Source organism: Vespa velutina, chromosome 7, assembly GCF_912470025.1.
Source record: "Vespa velutina chromosome 7, iVesVel2.1, whole genome shotgun sequence".
Taxonomy (NCBI): Eukaryota; Metazoa; Arthropoda; class Insecta; order Hymenoptera; family Vespidae; genus Vespa; species Vespa velutina.
Window position 1 is genome coordinate 6,592,617 of NC_062194.1, and position 20,268 is coordinate 6,612,884.

Below are 20,268 nucleotides of genomic sequence, written 5' to 3' on the forward strand. Positions count from 1 at the left end.
TATATACTGGACTATATTTTGAAGTGGCACATTCTTTACATATTCTTTGTTTTGGTAAAAGAAGAGTATTTATTAAAGTCTTTGCCGTTGTAGGACTATATTTCTCATAATAATCTAAAATATCAAATTCAGGCCAGTATTGTGGCTCTTTAATTCTTCCAACTTCTTCATAAACATGATCACTTGGCGATGAAGATTTTATATCAGTTTTATCTACATTTATGCTCTTATTTGCGTTGAAATATTTTTGAGAATAATTTGCAGATATTTCATTTTCACGAACGAATTGTGCAGTTTTATAAGTAACATCCGCGTCACGAGATATAGACATTTCTGTTGCATTAAATAAAGTTTCAATTGTTTCCAAACCATTCTCAGAATTAGAATTATATTGTTTTCTTACTTTTGATCCATCATTACTTTCTATATTATCTCCTATTACTATATTTTTAGATTCTGACGAAAAAACTTCATCAACTACAGGGAAAGTTGTTATAGTGCTGCATGGCAGTGCGTTTTTTAAATTAACGTGCTGTTTATTATATGCGTGTGTCTCCGTGCATTGTGTTACTATTACCTTCTCAAGAATACGTAATTTTTCGTGATCAGTTTTTTTTCTAATTCTACTTTTTTTTTCTAAGTTTAAACATTCTAAGTGTAGTCGGCGGTGGTGAACACACGCAAAATTATATCAATTTATTGAATCTTGATTTTCAGATTGTAATTTTTGTTTGATTTTATCTAAATCATGGAGAACCTGCAAAAGATATTTTTATAAAAAAATTAAGTTTTTTTAGATAATAAATACATATGATTATGTAAAAAGACCTCTAGTATAGATGAAGCACTCCATGCTTGTGTTCGACAACTATCTCTACAATATTCTCCATCCTTATTAGTAAGTTCAGGAAGACCACGCCAATGATTTGTAGATGCTTCGACAAAATGTCGTGAAATAATAATTTCAGTTGATTCAATCGTGCGGCGCAATTCATCTACACCCCCAACTAATGGGGCAAAATATAAACGAGCTCTAAGAAAATAACCCATTGGCCAAATCCATTCCTAAAAAGCAATATTTTGTATACTCTTTCAAAAATACTAAGAATATAATATAAAAGATTCTACTAATAATGCTAGTTAACTTACTGGTCCTTGATGATAATTCCATCCATGTGCAAGTTTAGTATCATTAGAATCATTTGAATTATCATAATAACCATTATATGCCCAATCTGCAGGATCTAATGTTTTCATTCCTAATGGTCCTAATAAAATTTCTTCGACTTTCTTCAATGCTGTCCATGCATGATGTGGATTAAACAATTCTGGAGCCTTTAAAATAATAAGTTTATTAATTTAACATGTATAATAAAAATTGTATCTTTCTTATCTGATTCAAGGTAAAAAAAAAAAATATTTACAACTATCATAGTAATTGGAAAATTAGGACGTAATTGATAATCTGCCCATTCCTGTGTGGCTCCATGACTATCCTTAAATATGCCGCGACGATGGATTAATTCAGGTTTTAATTCACCTTCTGTGGGCACTTCATTTATGTAAAAATATTTTTCAAAATTTGCTGATATTTTATCTGCCCATTGTTTATAACTCCAAGTTACTACAGATCCTATTATATAATATAAATAAAATATTATGTAATATATATTAAAAAATATATCTTATATTTCCTACTTATAAAACTGTATATTTAATCCTACCATCACGATTTTTCCTTTGAACACTGCCATAAGGGAAAAGATTTTGCTTATATAATTCAGCTAGAAAACTCAAAATACTTTTACTAAGACCAATTATTTCTATAGCTGAGCCATCTCTTGGTGTAGCAGGTTTTCCTTTGTTACCAGCTTTTTCAGATGATCCCATTTTATCCATCCATGTTCCACAATTAGCATCATTACCTCCAAAAACAAAACCTGTTTCTGGATGTACACCAATTTGATTATTAAATCCTCTATCAGTCATGTGCTCATCAATTTGTTTTCCAGCATTTCTTTCTCTGAAGCAAAGTCCTTGAAAATGTACCATAAGTGCCTCTTGTATAACATCATATAAAGGTTGATCCTGCAACATATATATACATGTATTTAAGTCATGTTTTACTAATTATATTATATTAATGTTTTATTGAAATATATAAAAGATATTTTAAAAGTAACAACATACAACTTGTCCTGCTGGTAATGAAGGAGAATCATCACTGGGAAAGAGTCTTGAAATTTTATCAGATAGAATTTTTAAACCATTTGGAACTTCTTGAATATAACATTGAATAGTATATAACCACCACCACAAGGCATCGCGACAATTATACCTTACATACAATAGAAACATTACATATGTACTTATCTCAACATTTTCAAATAAATGATTATCTATATATTTTACCTTGCATTTTTTCCTTTATCTAAAAGATTTGGCATTAAACCATGTCGTAACGTACCAGCAAAACCTAGGATTATGAATCTAGCTTCTTGATGTCTACCCGTTAAAAGAAGTAAACCTCTTAAAGCAATAAATGTATCTCTACCCCAATTTCTCATGTATCCTACTGTAAAGTGTGGTAGACCTGCTGATAATGTCAAACATAGTTGTTCTGTTTCTCCATTATATTGTATCACTTTTGGCTTAGGAGGATCTAAATTTGGCGATAAGTCTGGTAATTGAGCTGATTTTACTATACCTCCCATTTGTACTGAGACTAAAGATAGTATTTTAATAAAAGTAGAACCATTCTTCACAAAACTATAATCAAAATTATGTAATAGTTTTTAACTAAAATATTATTTTAATAAAAGTTAATTTTTTTAATGCAATAATATAAACATAGATACCTTGACATTAAAGCATAACATTGTTCTAATAATGTTATGTAAACATTAGTAACAACCACATCAAAATAGCTTGGTACTAAATAACGGGGAATTAATTTAAATGGTTCAGCTACTTCCTCCAACCATTCTCCAAGAGCCTTAGTGCCATGATCTTCCTTAAGTCGTTGCCAAATATAATCTGTTTAATGTAATATAAAATATAAGTAATAATTTGCATTTATGAAAATATAGATGATTTATATGTTATAAATATTATAATAATTCAAAATATGATAATATTTTTACCCATCAACCAATTTCCCTGTCTTAAATTAGCACATAAAGGATGACCAAGATCATTGTTTGGTCGAATATCTGCTAACACAGATATAACACCTAATCGAAAATGCAGAAAAATGTAAATATATTATATTCATTCATTATATTTTACATACAAAATTTATTATATTAATTTACCTTGTAATCCTGCATAGACTAAAGGTCCATAACCAGGTATGTCATATACCCCAAATTTATTTGAAGTTTCATCACGTTCTTCTTGATCACATCTATAGATGGCTTTATTCAAATCTACAAGATCCATGCGAGATACAATAACTCGCAAGTCTGAGCTTTTGTTTGATGTGATTAAAGAAATAGTATTTTGAAGTTTGGCTAGAGCAGGCTTTATATTAGCATGAAGAGATACCCTATAATAATGTTACAATTATAAAATATAAATATATATATATATATAATAAAGTAAGTTTTACAATTTCTTACCGAATAGCAATGACAGAACCAGGTATAAAATTGATAAAGTTAAGCTGTGTTATTTTAGGATCTCCTGAATCAACTTTTTCTAACATAGTAGAATCACAAATCTGAATATGTTCTTTTAGATTGATAACATATTCAGACATTCCATTTATGATATTTTCATCTTTAACAAACTTTTGCGGATAAAGAAATGGAGATGTACCATTTCTAGAATATAACATATTATTAACACGCTATATTTAATATATAAATATATACATATATATATATATATATATATATATATATATATATTATATTTTCATTATATTATAAAATAAATTAATTAATATAATTTCATTATATAATAAAATAAAATGTTTTACTTTGTTCCACTGTGTGATAATGAAGCTTCCAAAATGATTTCTTCTACAACACCTTCTACTCTTAATGGCTTTATATATCTTCTCAAATCATTAGCATTAGGATCAGGATGTTTGAATGCTGTAAAGGCAACTAAAACGACACTGTCATGAGTAGAAGGTGAATGCCTTGTTACTGCAACTACATCAGTATCCATTTGATCAACAAATACCTATAAAAACGTAAAATAAGTTAGTAAAATAATGAATAGTAATTTTAATATGATGTTATGAGATATTATGAAATTTTATGTAAATATACTCACTTGGGAAAATTTCTCTTTGCCAAGAGTATAATGTAGTTCGTTCAAAGCCCTTTTAGCTATAATTATACCGTTTTGATGGTTTACAAATTTTATACCATCTGCTAAATTATCATCATCTGTCCATGATGCATATTGTCTTGTTTCATCAACAACATGAATCTATAATTTTGTAATTCATTCAATAATATATAAATTTTGTTTCTGTTATTATTTATAGCACTTCCTAGTAAATTTAGAAGACTTACATGATGCGGTACTAATTCATCATATCCTCGATTGCTTCCACTAGCACAACATGCCATTGATACAAGTCCAGTACTTGGAAGTAAATCAAAAACACTTCGTTTTTCGATTGGACTAGGATTATCATGAGTTTGATCCAAGAAGAGAGCATGAGCTATAGATGGTACTAACGGTCGTTTACGTGATGGCAAAAAAGCTCCAACGGGTTCTCCTCCATATCGGTAAACTAATCGTCCTTCTTCATGACTGTCCCATGCAGACATTGCCTCTACATTATATATATGAGTATAATTCAATTTATAAAAAACATGAAAAAGAAAGATATTAGAAATATTTTTTCTAATTTAATATTATCGTACCTCTGATCAAAGATGTAATGCCAAGACGATTAACAAAAATGTTATCTTTTTGATCAGAATTCGTAAATAGTTCTGCAACTACATACAAATCAGGACGAATCTGACGAGCAGCGTCTAACATGTGCTAGACAAAAATTTAATATTTTATAATCAATAAACTCGAACTAACTTTTTATTACAAAATAAAAAAAATAAAAAAAATGAAAAAAAATGAAAATATTGATATACCTCAGCAATAGGAATAGGTGTAGAATGACAGTTATCAAGACGTATACCATCAAAAATTTTGGCAGTTTGCTCTACATATTTTGTCATATGATCCCACAAGAAAGGAGAATCTTCTGGTTTTTCACCATATCTGCGATAATAATTAATATTTAAAAACATATTCAAAAATGAAACAATTAATAATACAATGTACTTCATTACCTAAGCTTTACGCTATCACCCCATGCAATAAGTTCTCTTCGAATATAGATATTTGAATCAGGATCAGCAAAATTTTTTAAAGGATCACCATTCATAACCCATCCATTATGAACCATCAGATAACAACCAGCCTCTGAAAACATTGTTGCTTCTCTTTCAACTAATGATTTAGGAGTTCCATAATCAGTAAAATATCTACAAAATAGAATTCATTATAACCACATTGTTTTATTTCATTTATATTTACTTTATTATGTTTTTTACTCTGAAATTACCGAGGTACAAGCGGGTTTCTTTCACTAATTTCCTTAAGTCTGGGTCCATCTGCCTGCACTCTAAAATATCGTATACCTGCAACTGTATTTTCAACAGCTGCATTCAAATGATTTTGAATTTCATTTATAATTACATCATTAAGTTCTTGTAATTTTTTTCTAAGATCTTCTGCACAACGTTTCAGGCGAGTTTCCTCATCAAAACTATCAGCTCTATGAAACAAATTTGTTTTTTGAATTAAATAATATTATTTTAAATATTAATTAAGGTATATTAAAAAATACAATTACTACCTATATGTATTATATTTTTTAAGAGCAAGTGGCATGTCTATAGTTGCTTTTAATCTACGAAATTTAGGATCTTTTATTACTGATATGTCTTCTGTTGGTAATTCATTAACATCTTGAGGGATTTGAGTTCGTGCTAAATTTAAAAATTCTGCTATTGTTTCATTAATATCCAATATATACAATTCATGAATTTTTACAAGTGGTAAAAAATATGAATGCAGAGCATGACGAATAGACTGAAAATTAAAGAAATTAATGCAGTTGTACATTTAAATCCTATATTTAATCAATTTTCTTTAAAGATATTGTAACTCAAATATTAACAAAGATACAATGCTTACATTTAAATGATCCTCAGTTTCAACTACTGTAGGAATACCTTTAAATTCCCACTCTCCAGAAGCAACCTGAATTGTTAATTCAAATAAAGCAGCGTCTAAAATGTATGCAGGACGTAAATGAGGACTGTTAAGACAGTTGTATGTACATTCTGGATGAGAGACTAAGAAGGGACTTTCATTTGCTGTATGATTTAAAACAACATCACATATACTTAACATCTATAACACAAAATTATAATTAATCAAAGTGATATATAGAAATATAGTTATGTGTTAGGAACTCTTTTGAATTATAAATATAACTTACTTTCCATTCATTACGAATTTTATTTATAAATTCATCAATATCGTCAAAAGTAATTACTGTATTTCCATCATTGAAGAGAGGATTCAATTTTAATTGGTCACTTAAACTGTAGGATGATTTAGACAATCCTAATTCCTATAATATACATATTTTTATAGATGTTATATATTGAATAAAGTTTAATAAAAGATATCAATTACCTGAATTGGTGTAAAATGTATAACATTATATCCAGAGTTACGAGCCACTAGTAATTTATTTTCCCAAGTGGAAAAGGGTCCTAAACTTTTTGCCAGTACAGTTTGACATTGAATACAATCTAATGGTAATAATTCTCCACGTTCACCAACTTTTAATTCAGGATCCACCATCAAATATCCAGAAGCAATGGCTTTTATTCTTGATTCAGTACTATAAACAGTTTTATTAATATAGTATTTTAGTACTATTTACAATTTACTTATTATACTATGAGTTTTATTTATTATTTTCAGTACTATTAACAGTTTATAAAAGTTATGAAATAATCATCTGCATATTAAAATCTTACCCAGAATCCATAACATAATAATGAAAGGAACCGGGTAAAGTTAGAAGTAAATTAGCAGAATCATTTATCCAAGGTAACTGGTAATATGTGTGTCTTTCAAATTTTTGATCATTTGATAATGGATGATTAGTAAAAACATCAAGTGTCTTTCCAAGAAGAGAAGCTCCAAGCTTGAATTCCACTTTCCATCCTAAATAAAAATTAATTAGTTTCAATTTCAAAATAAAAAATAATAAGATTGTTCTTTAATTATATTAAATATATACCTTTTTTAAGTCGATATAAAATTCCATCAAGATGTTCTCCTTTATTTAGAGTCAAGACTCTTACTTGTTGAGAGTCCTGGCTCTCTGCAGATGGACCACGTTCAGTCATATTTTTATCTATTGCCTAAAAATAGTATTAAATCTTAAAAATAATTACAATTATTCGTAAAACAAATAAAAGATTATTTGGTGTAATAAAGCTTCACTAATAGCAATTGCCCATTTCCACACAATATTACACTATTTTATATTATAACACAGCACAAATATTTATTGCTACACAAATTTGCTTCCAACGAATGTTTTATTATTAGAAGTATGTTTTTATGTTTATTATTAGAAGTATAATACAAAATAAGTTAAGGAACACAATCAAAAATACTTTACATATATTATAAATTCAGTCCTTCCACAAAATGTATTTATGAAAAAAATGTTTACCTAGAGGATTAGTACTTACAAGTAAAACGTAGTAAATAGACAAGCATTTGACTGACATGAGCCTTAATATAAGTTATTGGCACAAAGAAGCTACAGAGCGTGCAAAACGCATGGTATTACATTACACAGTTCTGCTGCATGAACATACATAAAGCTTGAAGCTATTCTTACTCTACATACTTGGATTACAACTCTATGATCTAGTGGATGGATAAGAGAAATACTTCCTGCCATAAGATTTGTTAATTTTTAAAGTAATAATCGCGCTTAAAAAGATTGTTGTTATTAAAAACATAACAATAATTCTATATCAGATATAACAGAATTTGATAAATATTGATGATATTTTTACATCCACACACTATATCATGTATGTCAAAACTTACACAAGACAAGAGAAACCTCAAATAGCGGCATTTACATAGATGTTGTAAAAAGCTCTTAAATTTCCTCATAAGCATTTGTACTGCATTTCCAAAAAAATGCTTTATTGCAAGCATTGAATCCATTGTTAAAAATAAATAGATTATTTAAGTTATAACTATAGCTTTACATAAGATCTGTACATAAATGAGTTTTTATTAATCAGCTGCAATGTTGTTTTTACTATGCTTTAGAATAGTAGAGGATTTTCACATTGTATTACCTATAACAGATATGTTGTAGTAATCATCCATAATATATATTTACATACATAATATCTGTAATTCAAAGAAAATATGCAAAATTTGCGACATCAGAAAGAATATACAATAAAAGTAATAGATAGTAAACATTTTACTTCTTATAAAAATATATTTTACATGTTTATTTCTTATAAAAATAAAGATAAGAAACATAACAAGTATGTAATAGTAAATTAATGAATATAATACTGATAAACATTATTAATGTTTTATAATTTATATAATAATGCTTAAACATAATTAGATTATAAAATTTTTAAAATATATATATAAAGGATATATATAAAATAAATACTTGAATATGTAATATTTAGTTTTTAATATATGTTTCTGCTTTTTTTTCTATTTTCTGTTTTCTGTTTTTTTGTCTATAACACCATAAAATAATCTAAATAAAAATAAATATAATTTTTTACTATACCTGACATGAGAAAATCCATTTATAATTTAGTTATTTTATTTTAAAAACACAAAAATTATTAATAAAAATAAAAAAAAATATTATTTTTTCTTATTAATTTCAATCCAATTAATATAATCACTTATGTTGCCCAAGAATTTAACAGAAAGTAAAAGCAACAAGTGATTAAAGTTCTATACTTAATAGACACATATACTATTTTAAAATGTATGTCTATATACGCACATATACATTCGGATTAGTATTTTTATGACTTAACAAGATAATTTCATTTAAATGATACCATTTTCATGTCAGCTAAGAATATCACTAAAAGCCAATTCAAACGAAACAAACAACTAAATAAGCACAAGGTCGGTCATGACATTCAACATCATTTAAAAATATTTAAAAATCGTAAATAAACAAGCGAAATAATATTATTTAAATAACTTATAATTAACGATAATACACATAATTCACCTGATCATTAATAATTTACGTCGAAATAAAAAAGATTTAATTTGACCTTTATTTTGATATACAGATCTTGAAGGTCACGAAATAGAAACGTGGTTCATCTTAAAAATACGGACCTAGCAGACGATAGAAGGACTTTATACGAAAAATTCGGCTTTTTTCATTGGTTGTATGTTGCGGCAACTTCACGTGACTAAATTTGAAATTTGTATTATTGGCATTTCACATTCCAACATACATATAATGAAACATAATTTTTACAAAAAATACTTATATAACCATGAAAACATATAAAACATTTATCATGCATTCATGTATGTGTAAAAATGCAAGAATCAATATATTTTTAATGTATAATTGTATTTATGATATAAATTTTATAAAAAGATAAAAAGTATGTGTTATATGTGTCGCATATGTTTAAGAGTATATACATCGATATTTAAATAAATATTAAAATATAAGCTTGACAACTTCAAAGAAATATCATAATGTGGCGGTAATTTTTAATTTAATCTTTTGTCAACGAGAATTTGAATGAGGACAATTAAACGAAAAATATTACATGGAAATTGTACATTGGCACATATTATTTGCTGTTTATTTTATTTTTATAATTTTCATTGCAGAATACTATGCTCAAACTGAAATATATGAGGATTATAACATGGATCCTGAATTTGATTATTCACAATTAGGCAGTACTATTGAATATGAAGAAACTAGTTATTCTTCTCATACAAACATTGTTATACATAAAAGTAAATAGTTTTTAATTTATTAGTAAGATTTTATTGTTTGGTAACCTAAAATATATTTATTGCACATTAGCATTAGATAAAAAAGTTAAATGCGATGAGGACCAGATATTATTTTACCTGGCTAAACTACAAGTTATTAATCCAGAAGGTATATTATTAATTGCTTCATATAAGGACATTGAATATTTTTGTAGGTTTGTAGGCCATGTGATCTTAATGAAATGACAAATATTTGTAAATAAAAAATGATATATATGATCTATTTTTCTATTTTAAAGGAAAATAGTTGAAAGTCTTGATTCAATTGATAATGTAATGCAAGCATGTACACCCTTGCCAGAAGATCACTTATATATGCAACTTATAGCAGGATTAAGAGTACTAAACAGTAAACTTTGTGTATATGAAAATTATCAATCTAGTAAGTCCTCTAAGAAGTGTAAATATTAAGTATACATAACATGGAAGAATAATAAACAAATTTGAATGAAATAGTATTCAGAAAATATATGAAGTGTTATCAAGAACTCCATGATGAATATTTGGACTGTGTAGGACCAACAGATTGGACAGAAAATATGGAAATTCATGACTTGTGCGAGTATGTATATAAACAATTTGCGTTTATATATAATATTTTATTTCATGTGTAAATATCATAATTTATTCCTAGCCAATTTAAAGCTATATCTGATTGTTACTATACATTAACTGCCGTGTTATGTGGTATCGAAGCTGCAAAAATTCTTAAGGAACTCGTTGTACAAGTTATAACTGCTGTTATTTGGGTAAGAATATATTTAGGTTTATATATTTAGTATGAAATATAATTTTTAACAAGTTTTGAATTTTTAATAAAATGTTAAATTTCCTTTCAGACTAACTGCCCCAATGTATACAAGGATCCAGTTGTTTCAGATCCTATGCCAGACCTTATGAATTCCAAGTCATCTTGTAATACCTCTATCAATTTTATAATTGTAATAATATTTATAAATATATTATAAATTATAATATTATTTTATTTCTTTTAAAACAGTTAAAAAAATGTAAAAATTAATATTTTTATTTAAATAGATTAATTTTACTATTGTAAAAATATAAAAGAAAAAAGGAAAAGAAATTAAAGTACTAAGAAAGAGTTATTTTTTGTTTTAAATTATTTTTTTAATAAAATTATCTGCAATAATTTGTAAGATAAAAAATAAAGACTTAAATCGATAGTTAACCTCAATTTAAAACCATATTAAGTGTTATTAAATAATAAACGTTCTTTGAATAGAAAAGTTTGTAATTTATAAAAAAAAATAAAAAAATAAAATAACCATAATTACGATGATTATAATTAGTTGTAGATAATTGTGTTGTTCAGGATGACGTCTTACATTTATAATTTTATTTTTTAAGCATTCGTATAAGATTAAGTACATTGTACTGATCAAACAAATAAACGAAAAGATCAAAATTTTGTTATTGTATTTTGCGTTGTTAAACGAAGTACATCAATTTGCATATGTTTAGTCAAAGTACATAGATAGTGATTCGACATAAAACGATTAATTGCAAAATTCAGCGACATTTCTCGTTTCTCGATGTCATCCGCTTTCTCTCATACACTATTTCAAAATGGCAGCAGCTACGGACGAGCTGAGTGAGTAGTCCTGAAAAAAATTAGGTTTATTCGGTATATAAAGAATTAATTTCATTGTGTTCCTTATCATTTCGGAAGTCATACATTGGTTTATTTAAATGGACAACTATAACAAGCAAAATTAGTATTTTAAAGCATTTTTTAACGTAAAAAAGAAAGTCAATTGTCATGCCGCCCTGTAAAAAGGCAACTTCAAACCTATCATTTTCCGTGAAGGTTCTGTTCAATAGTTTCTCAATTCACATCTCTCCCTCTCCTTACCCTTGTCAGCTGCTACATCTTCATTTCAGCACGTGCTTACTCAACTGTCAAACAGATCAAGTTTAGTGTTAAAATACAGTGTTTATTTATGATTTTATTTATAATTTTCACATTTAAATATTCGACAAAATTTACGTTATTGTATAGTGTTATTATTTTATGATTAAATTAAATATTTTCTTTTTGTATTATTGTTTTTATATATGGAAATTATTTAATTTGTTACACATTATATATAAAATTATTTTATTTTAAAGTTGATAAAACTGAATTTTTAATTTATTTGAAAAATATATATATATAATATTTGTGCTATAGAAATTATCCAATAGATTATGAATCATGTTAATTGTGTTCTCATAAAGTTTAATAAAATGTACATATATTAATCAAGTATTTTCTGTAATTAATTAATATTGTTTGATTAAAGTTTTGCTTGAAAGAGTTTTCCTTCGGCTGGGATCAGCAGATACAGATGAACAATTACAAGCATCTGTTTGTAAATTCCTACCGCCGGTATTGCTCAAATTGTCCAGTGCACAGGAAGGCGTTAGAAAAAAAGTAATGGAGTTGTTAATTCATATCAATAGAAGGGTAAAAACTAGACCTCAAGTGCAGTTACCAGTTGAAGCATTATTGTTGCAGTATCAGGATCCAGCTGCTAGTTCATTTGTAATTGTATGTTATTTTTATTTATATGTGTTCTTTAATGACAAAATAGTATCTAATGAGTATAATATTATTTTCAGAATTTTACAATTATATATATAAAATTGGGATATCCACGAATGGAAATGAAAAAGCAAGCAGAATTAATCCCCAGTGTATTAAATGCTATTGATGGAAAACCTTTATCCCATCAAGATAGGTTTGTCAATATATAATTATTAATGCATGTGATAGATAAAAAGAAAATTACACTGTTTCATTATATATATGTATATATAATTCTTTTAGTTTAATGCTAATAATAATGCCAGCCTTAGGACATATTAATATTCCTGCAGACCCTGATAAGCGAACATCTTTACTTGGTTTACAAGATAAACCTTATGTATCAAAACAATTGATCAACTTTATGCTTGATGTACTATTGTTACCGTATGGGTAAGCAGGATTGTTGTACTATGATTAATTTAATTATAATACATTTTATATTATAAACAACATTGGTATAATATTAGATCGGTAGGACAAAGTGAAAATCAGCAATTGAATCAAACTGTTGATTGGCCTCAATTTCCTGTTCCACCTGGATTAAGTGAATATGCATTCAAGAGAGTTATAGGTGAACATCCACCTACTGCTGAACAGCTGGAACAAACTAAATTGGGAATTGTTAAATTTATTTCTAGTGGATTTTTTCCTGACTCAGATATTTTTATACATTTGGTTGTTGCAGCTGCAGATACTAGATTTAGTGTTGCTAATATGGCAGATTTAGAATTGAAAAAAATTGTAAGGTATGTACAAAATTTTATTGTAGTTCTTGTATTTAATTTTATGTTTGTTTCAGTATTTGTATATATATGTTTCAGTTCTTTAGATTGGTCCTCAATGCAAATAGCTGCACCACTTTATACATTATTCTTAGGTACTGATGGTTTAGCAACACAAAAGGAAATTAAACCTGAAATGAAACGATTACCTGCTAGTACTCGTATTCGACTAAAAGTATTACATTATCTTTGTCGATTAACTAAATCAGGTTTTATTATTCCTTCATGCATTCAGGTATATTATAAGTAATTGTTAACAATTATTTATATAATTGAAATCTTGTATAATATTAATAGTGTGATATTTATATTAAATTATAGGTTGTATTTGATTCTTTGTATGGAAAAAATACAAATTCAAAGTTGAAATCATTAGCATTGCAATTTACATCTAATATTGTTCAGCAGTAAGTCTATTTCATTAACTTGAAAATTTTATTTCTATATTTAAGTTATTTATGTAAATATGCATACATATAAGATTATGTTTCTTTCTTTTTCAAGATGTAGTCTTACACCATTGGTTCGTGTAGCAGGGGTAATATTAAATGGTATGATAAAATTAATTTCTGAAGGCGAAGATATTCATAAACCTATGGCATATACAATTATTGGACAATTAGGCCAAAGAATACCTTCTTTAATCAATAAAGATTTGAGTTTGTTACAAAATCTTTTCGATACCTTGGTATCGGTAAGTACTGATTAAATAATTTTTTTACAAGATTTTCAAATATTTTTCCAGTTATACATTTAATAAAATTTGTTTATTATAATATTTTTTTTCAAATTTAAGACTGACGGAGATTTACGAAGAACTGTGCGAGATGCTTTAATATCTGTAACATCTGCATTTATTCTCAATAGAGAAGATAAAAGTAACATAGCTTTGATGAATGCTTTATTGTCATCTCATATAGAATCACCAGAATCAAGTGTAAGGTATGTATATACAAATCTATTGATATAAATATTATTATACATAAATAATTTATTATTATTTAAATATAGGTTTGTGGCTATGCATTATGCCGCGACAGTATTTCCTCCTGATGATGCTCCATCACGATATCTACTACTTTTATCATGTGGTGATAACAAACATGAAATAAGTACAGAAGCTGTAAAAGCTCTATATAGCGGTGTAAATAAAACTGACGGTGATAGTCATGATAAACAGGATGTCAAACAAACAGTTCTACCAGATTTCTCAGATCTTGTAGCTTATATACATTCAAAGATGCAAATAAGAATGTCTATGCCAAGTGGTGGAAAAATAAATATAGGAAGTAAAACGCTTCCATTTAATATTGCAACTTTTTCAGAGGTATATTTTTTCAGATTCGAATAATTATATGATAGAAAAATATATTACTTTTACATATATGTATTTTTTACAGATAATTAATTATCTACGCGTTTGTCTCGCAAAAAGTGCTAATATACCTACATATAATGAGCCACTACAACATCCATGTGAATACACTCCAATGATTGGACGTTATTTACAAAATTTGTATGAAACTCAACCAGGAGCACTAAATTATTATCTTGATATGATTTTACTGCTCACTCATGCTGCTGCAGGTATTATTTTCAAGAATAATATTTGAGAGAATTGAACTTTATAAAAATACAAAATAGATATTTGGAACGTGATTTTATTGGTGTTTTTGCAGATTCAACTTCTTTGCAAGCATTATTAGAAGTTGTTGGTTGTATTCCAAATTATATGAGAGAAATTTATGAAAAAGAATTACCATGGCTCCGTACCTTACTTACATCCACAAAACCGGATGTAAGATATTTGGTTGCTAAAGTCTATGGTGTTATAACTTCTAATTTTTCATCTGTTGATTTCGAAAAACACATTTCGGAGATTATAGATATGATAAAGAAAAAACATGTAGAATCACAGCATGGTTCATTATTGGCTTTAACTTTCATGATGGAGAGGAATTTGATAATTAAACGAAATGAAAATAGAGACGACCTGCTCAATTGGGAGATGTATATTCATGTTGTTAAAATTATATGTACGTTCGTATATACGATAAATAAATTGTATCAAAAAACTATTTTAATAAATTATATTTATATTTTTAGGTACATTTCTTCATGAAAGTACAACATTACTTATGGATGCTGCAGTTGAAGCTATTGGTATTGTAGGAAAAACATTTCCTTTACCATTACCTGCAGAAGGAAATGATGAATTAAATAAAAAAGCAGTTACAGAAACACTGTTTTCTATAGTAACTGATGTAAAAATTAAGACTAAGGTTTGTTTTATTATTTTATGAGGATACGGATTTTCGTTGTTTTGTCAGATTTCAAAAAAATTCTTTTTCAGGTGAAGGAAAAGGCAGTGATCTCTTTAGGATACATATGCGTTGCAGAAGATTTTCCACACACTACATATATAATAGACAAAATAATTACAATGGCGAAAGAAGTAAGTAATTTTTTACTGCTTATAATATTGCATTTAAGTATATTATTTATATTATATAATAATATTTTAATTTATAGACTAAAGATATAGAAATTCATTTAATTATGGGCGAAGCTCTAGTATGTTGTGTTCAGGGACAGGCATCTCCAGAAGGACGAGATGCATGGACAACTCTTCCTAGTGAATATAAGATTTCATTTAGCAACAAGAGTATTGAACTTTTAATATATGTACTAGATGAATTATTAAAAATGTACAAGATACCACATCCTAATTCCAGACAGGTATGAGACATAATTTTGATATAGTATTTTATTTTTTTTCTGTTTGATTTGCCATACTGAGTTACAATTTTTTTTTTATAGGCCACATGCATATGGTTGTTAGCACTATTAAAACATAATGTTCAACGAGATTGTATCAAAACAAAATTATCAGCAATTCATCATGCTTTTATAGAATTTCTTTCTGAGGACAGTGGTAAATATTTTTTTTTTTTTTAATAATTACGAACAAACGGTATATATTGAAAACTTAAATAACGTAATATTTTTACGTTTATGAATAGATATAATACAGGATTTAGCAGCAAAGGGACTTAGTCTAGTACATGCTAATAGCACACAAGAAGAACGTAATTCTTTAGTATCGTCTATATTAGAACAGTTTATGCAAGGTCGCAGAACTGTACAACAAGTTACAAGTGATACAAAACTATTTGAAGAGGGCCAGTTAGGAAAAAGTCCTAGTGGGTAAGACAAGTTTATTTATTAATAACAAATTGAGTGTTAGCAATGTTATTTTAATAACATACTTTTACATTTTCTATGAATAATAACTATTTATGTTTTTAGTGGTAATATATCAACATATAGAGAAATATGCTCTCTTGCAACTGAGTTACAAAAACCAGAATTGGTTTATTATTTTATGCGATTAGCTAATCATAATGCAGTTTGGACATCTAAGAAAGGTGCTGCATTTGGATTTGCAGCTATAGCTAGTATAGCAAGTGATGAATTAAATAAGTATTTACCAAGTATCATACCAAGATTATACAGATATCAGTTTGATCCTACTCCAAAACTTCAACAAAGTATGAGTAGTATATGGCGTGAAATTGTTCCTTCTACAATTAAAGCTGTGAGTAAAAAATTATTTTTAATTTTTTTTTTCGCCTACTTATCTTACAAGCATTTTTATGTTACTTTTTAGCTTGAACAATATCACAAAGAAATATTGGATGATATTAGAAATAATTTGACAAATAATGAATGGCGTGTACGCATAAGTTGTTGTAATGCTTTATCTGATTTGTTGAGAGCAAATATCCATATAAATTTAGAATTATATGCTCCTGAATTATGGATGAAATTGTTTCGTGTAATGGATGACATTCATGAAGGTACAAGGCTAGCTGCTACAAATACGGCCAAAGTACTTAGCAAAGTAAGTAATAAATAGTTTTAGTATAGTAAATTGTTATATATACTATACAATTATCTTCTTTTTTTTTATAGGTTTGTATACGACACTGTGATTCTTCATATGGTAAAGCAGGTGAAGATTTATTACAAGCCATTTTACCACCATTACTTGATATTGGTGTACTTCATACAATAGATACTGTGAGAGCAGTATCATTACAAACAGTATCTCAACTTGTAACATCAGCTGGAAATTTGCTTAAACCTGCTCTAGTCAACTTAATACCTGCTCTTTTAAGTGCAATCGGAGAATCTGAGAATCCTAATCTGTCATATTTAAGTAATGCATATGGTACGACATCCGAAGCACAAGATGCTATTGATGCATTAAGAACTTCTGTTGCAAAAGGTCATCATGCAACAGAAACAATATCTAAAGTAAATTTTTGTCTATAATTAATACTTGCTTCGTATACTTAAGATATAGTTATTAATTATTTTATTTTATATAGTGTATACAATATATCGACGCGTCTATTTTGAAAGAGTTGATGCCAAAAGTAATAGAATTAATAAAATGCAGCGTTGGTTTTGGAACAAAGATTGCTTGTTCCCATTTTTTGATTCTTCTTAGTACTCATTTGAAACAAGAGATGCAACCATATACTGGTTAGTATAAACGCAATATAACGATTATTATGTCTTATTGAGAATTTTTACTATACAATTATATATGTTCTATATATATATAGGTAAGCTTTTAGTTGTTTTGGTAAATGGTTTAGCTGATCGTAATGCTGCGGTTAGACGAAATAATGCTATTGCTATTGGTCATGTGGTTGGATCAGCAAAGGAATCTAGTCTTGAAAAATTATTTAACACTTTAAATACTTGGTATATGGAAAAAGAAGGTATGTATAAACAAAAAGGAATAACTTTTAGAATAAAAATTTAATAAAATTAATTATGTGTTGTAACAAGTACGAATTATTTTTAGATGATTCCATTAGATTAGCAGTTGGACAAACTTTGCAATCCATAAATAATCATAATCAAGAGTTATTAAGAAATTATTTAAATATTATTATACCTCTTATATTTTTTGCTATGCATGCAGAAAAAACTCAAGGTTTGGATACAACAGTATATTCATATTTAATATTTTTAATTTATGTATTGCTCTATTTTAAACAATTTATTTCCAGCAAATGAAAATACAGTTGCACTATGGACTGAATTATGGAATGATATAACACCAGGAACAGAAACAGGAATTAGGCAAAATTTAAATACAATAACTACTACTCTACGTGGAGCTTTAGAATCAGCATCATGGAATACTAAAGTACAAGCAGCAAATGCAGTTAATACAGTAGCATCAAAGTTGGGTAGTGGTGTTGATCTAGATGCAAGAAATACTTTATTAAAAGTATTGACAGATGGATTACGAGGACGAACGTGGAATGGCAAAGAGAGACTCTTAAGTGCTCTTGCTACATTAGCAAGTAATAGCAAGTAAGACCACGTATGCTGTTGCTGTTACAAAACTGTGTGTGTGTGTATATATATATATATATATACATATATATATATTATAAGATTTTTTAATATCAATTTTTATTTTTAATTTTAACATTAGAGAAACCTTGCACGAAGATGAAAAATTGAAAGAAATGATAATAGAAACACTATATAGAGAAAGTAAAAAAGAAGCGGTAGAATATCGTCAACATGCTCTACAAGCTTTCTGTACTGTATTACATGAGTTAGATATCGATAAATTTACAGAAGTTTATAATATTGCTCAAGAAATTTTAACGAAAGTTAGTATTAACAGATTGATAAATAAATTGTTTAATATAATTTTTAAATCTAATGTATTATGTAAATTCCATAGTTATCAAATAAAAACGCTGATGATGATGATGATTCTATTGTTGAAAATTCTAAGAGGAAAGAAAATAATATCAAGTTACAAGAAGTAGTATATGAAATGCTAGGCAAAGCATGGCCATCTTCTAAAAAGACACAGGGTAAAAGAATTTTATATTTAACTAAAAATATCAATTACGCTCATTAAATATAATATGAGTATATAAATTTATATTCGTACATTTATATTTTTCAGACAACTTTTGTATAGAATTTGTACACCACTGTCAACAAGTATTACCGAATACAACGAGATCTGTACAAGTTGCTATATTGACATCACTAAATCATTTTGTGGATAAACTTGTTCTTTTTACAATAAATTATGCAAATATGACGACAAAAGATAAAGAAACATTAAATTCATTATGTGATATGCTTTGCAATATATTGTCAAATTGTATAAGTAAGTAAATTTGAATATTTTCAGCAAATAACTTTAGATTTCCAGATTCCTTTATATATCTGTTTTTTATTTAGGTACTCCGAGATATACAAGAATAAGAAAGGAAGGATTAAATATAGTTATTTCGCTTTCAAAAAAATTAAATGAAACAAAAAATATTGAAAATCTTGACAAAATAAAATTAGTGCTTAAAGAATTAATGCCAGATTTAGCAAAGGATAATCAACCTGAAATTCGAACAAGAGTTATAGATATTAAAGAAATGCTGAAAATGTAAACACTATGTTGTTTGATTTCTGTATTATTCTAGAATCAAAGTATATATCAGTAAACTTATATTTCCAGTACCACACATCTCTGAATAATGGTAACACGCAAATTATATATTGGTTATTGTCAATATATATTATTAATATTTGCAAATTTTCACATTTCAGTGTTGGGTTCAGGAATAAAGGTGTTACTGGACATATAATCTCATCTTTAAAAAATTACATGATGATTCTTCTATATGAATGGAA

At 27.3% G+C, this 20,268-nt stretch overlaps 3 protein-coding genes and 1 long non-coding RNA gene across 13 annotated transcripts; 2 read left to right on the top strand and 2 right to left on the bottom strand.

Annotated features, from left to right (window-relative positions):
- Window positions 1-45: 45 nt before the first annotated feature.
- On the bottom strand, window positions 46-9,544 carry LOC124950290 (glycogen debranching enzyme). Its single transcript, XM_047496744.1, has 27 exons — window positions 9,359-9,544; window positions 8,436-8,490; window positions 8,176-8,349; window positions 7,349-7,472; window positions 7,083-7,272; window positions 6,733-6,943; window positions 6,533-6,667; window positions 6,226-6,444; window positions 5,885-6,120; window positions 5,591-5,803; window positions 5,316-5,510; window positions 5,115-5,244; window positions 4,887-5,010; window positions 4,530-4,795; window positions 4,285-4,443; window positions 3,983-4,191; window positions 3,621-3,824; window positions 3,315-3,547; window positions 3,144-3,233; window positions 2,859-3,036; window positions 2,413-2,769; window positions 2,191-2,338; window positions 1,725-2,088; window positions 1,425-1,633; window positions 1,150-1,335; window positions 829-1,065; window positions 46-757 (listed from the first exon to the last, which is right to left on the bottom strand). The coding sequence occupies exons 3-27, from the start codon at window positions 8,296-8,298 to the stop codon at window positions 692-694; spliced, it is 4,806 nt and encodes a 1,601-aa protein (XP_047352700.1). The 5' UTR covers window positions 8,299-8,349; window positions 8,436-8,490; window positions 9,359-9,544; the 3' UTR covers window positions 46-691.
- On the top strand, window positions 7,695-11,158 carry LOC124950293. 8 transcript variants are annotated; one of them, XM_047496768.1, is made up of 8 exons: window positions 9,045-9,249; window positions 9,423-9,669; window positions 9,985-10,116; window positions 10,187-10,310; window positions 10,395-10,537; window positions 10,612-10,717; window positions 10,790-10,904; window positions 10,995-11,158. In XM_047496768.1, exons 3-8 carry the CDS (start codon window positions 10,023-10,025, stop codon window positions 11,121-11,123), a joined length of 711 nt encoding a protein of 236 aa, XP_047352724.1. In that variant the 5' UTR covers window positions 9,045-9,249; window positions 9,423-9,669; window positions 9,985-10,022; the 3' UTR covers window positions 11,124-11,158. The 8 variants fall into 8 exon arrangements, with proteins under 8 accessions (XP_047352726.1, XP_047352722.1, XP_047352728.1 ...); XM_047496767.1 differs by having other exon boundaries at window positions 9,423-9,854; window positions 10,995-11,157; XM_047496770.1 differs by lacking the exons at window positions 9,045-9,249; window positions 9,423-9,669 and adding an exon at window positions 7,695-7,902.
- Window positions 11,159-11,490: 332 nt separating this feature from the next.
- Window positions 11,491-12,011, bottom strand: LOC124950296. Its single transcript, XR_007101313.1, has 2 exons — window positions 11,852-12,011; window positions 11,491-11,777 (listed from the first exon to the last, which is right to left on the bottom strand). It is a non-coding gene; the product is annotated as an uncharacterized LOC124950296 (long non-coding RNA).
- LOC124950289 (proteasome adapter and scaffold protein ECM29) lies at window positions 11,627-20,112 on the top strand. Of its 3 annotated transcripts, XM_047496741.1 has the most exons (28): window positions 11,627-11,767; window positions 12,459-12,706; window positions 12,778-12,896; window positions 12,986-13,135; window positions 13,213-13,491; window positions 13,567-13,762; window positions 13,849-13,934; window positions 14,032-14,221; window positions 14,324-14,469; window positions 14,539-14,854; window positions 14,928-15,114; window positions 15,207-15,563; window positions 15,634-15,809; window positions 15,881-15,982; window positions 16,060-16,266; window positions 16,348-16,462; window positions 16,551-16,734; window positions 16,837-17,125; window positions 17,198-17,431; window positions 17,503-17,847; window positions 17,922-18,078; window positions 18,162-18,320; window positions 18,407-18,538; window positions 18,615-18,924; window positions 19,049-19,232; window positions 19,307-19,442; window positions 19,538-19,747; window positions 19,822-20,112. In XM_047496741.1, exons 1-28 carry the CDS (start codon window positions 11,743-11,745, stop codon window positions 20,022-20,024), a joined length of 5,442 nt encoding a protein of 1,813 aa, XP_047352697.1. In that variant the 5' UTR covers window positions 11,627-11,742; the 3' UTR covers window positions 20,025-20,112. The 3 variants fall into 3 exon arrangements, with proteins under 3 accessions (XP_047352697.1, XP_047352698.1, XP_047352699.1); XM_047496742.1 differs by lacking the exons at window positions 19,307-19,442; window positions 19,538-19,747; window positions 19,822-20,112 and having other exon boundaries at window positions 18,615-18,964; window positions 19,049-19,188; XM_047496743.1 differs by lacking the exons at window positions 19,307-19,442; window positions 19,538-19,747; window positions 19,822-20,112 and having other exon boundaries at window positions 18,615-18,958; window positions 19,049-19,187.
- The last annotated feature ends 156 nt before the right edge of the window (window positions 20,113-20,268 follow it).

What these genes read in the sequence shown, in the direction of transcription:
- LOC124950293 (XM_047496766.1), top strand. Translation starts at nt 9,921, where the DNA reads ATGGAAATTGTACATTGGCACATATTATTTGCTGTTTATTTTATTTTT. An exon ending in AAACATTGTTATACATAAAA is followed by an intron (nt 10,117 to 10,186) that starts GTAAATAGTTTT and finishes ATTGCACATTAG; the next exon opens with CATTAGATAAAAAAGTTAAA. An exon ending in TTATAACTGCTGTTATTTGG is followed by an intron (nt 10,905 to 10,994) that starts GTAAGAATATAT and finishes ATTTCCTTTCAG; the next exon opens with ACTAACTGCCCCAATGTATA.
- LOC124950290 (XM_047496744.1), bottom strand. Translation starts at nt 8,298, where the DNA reads ATGGATTCAATGCTTGCAATAAAGCATTTTTTTGGAAATGCAGTACAA. An exon ending in TACATTTTACACCAATTCAG is followed by an intron (nt 6,668 to 6,732) that starts GTAATTGATATC and finishes TGTATATTATAG; the next exon opens with GAATTAGGATTGTCTAAATC. An exon ending in GGAATTATCATCAAGGACCA is followed by an intron (nt 1,066 to 1,149) that starts GTAAGTTAACTA and finishes ATTGCTTTTTAG; the next exon opens with GAATGGATTTGGCCAATGGG.
- LOC124950289 (XM_047496741.1), top strand. Translation starts at nt 11,743, where the DNA reads ATGGCAGCAGCTACGGACGAGCTGA. An exon ending in GTACTATTGTTACCGTATGG is followed by an intron (nt 13,136 to 13,212) that starts GTAAGCAGGATT and finishes GTATAATATTAG; the next exon opens with ATCGGTAGGACAAAGTGAAA. An exon ending in ATCTTCTAAAAAGACACAGG is followed by an intron (nt 19,443 to 19,537) that starts GTAAAAGAATTT and finishes TATATTTTTCAG; the next exon opens with ACAACTTTTGTATAGAATTT.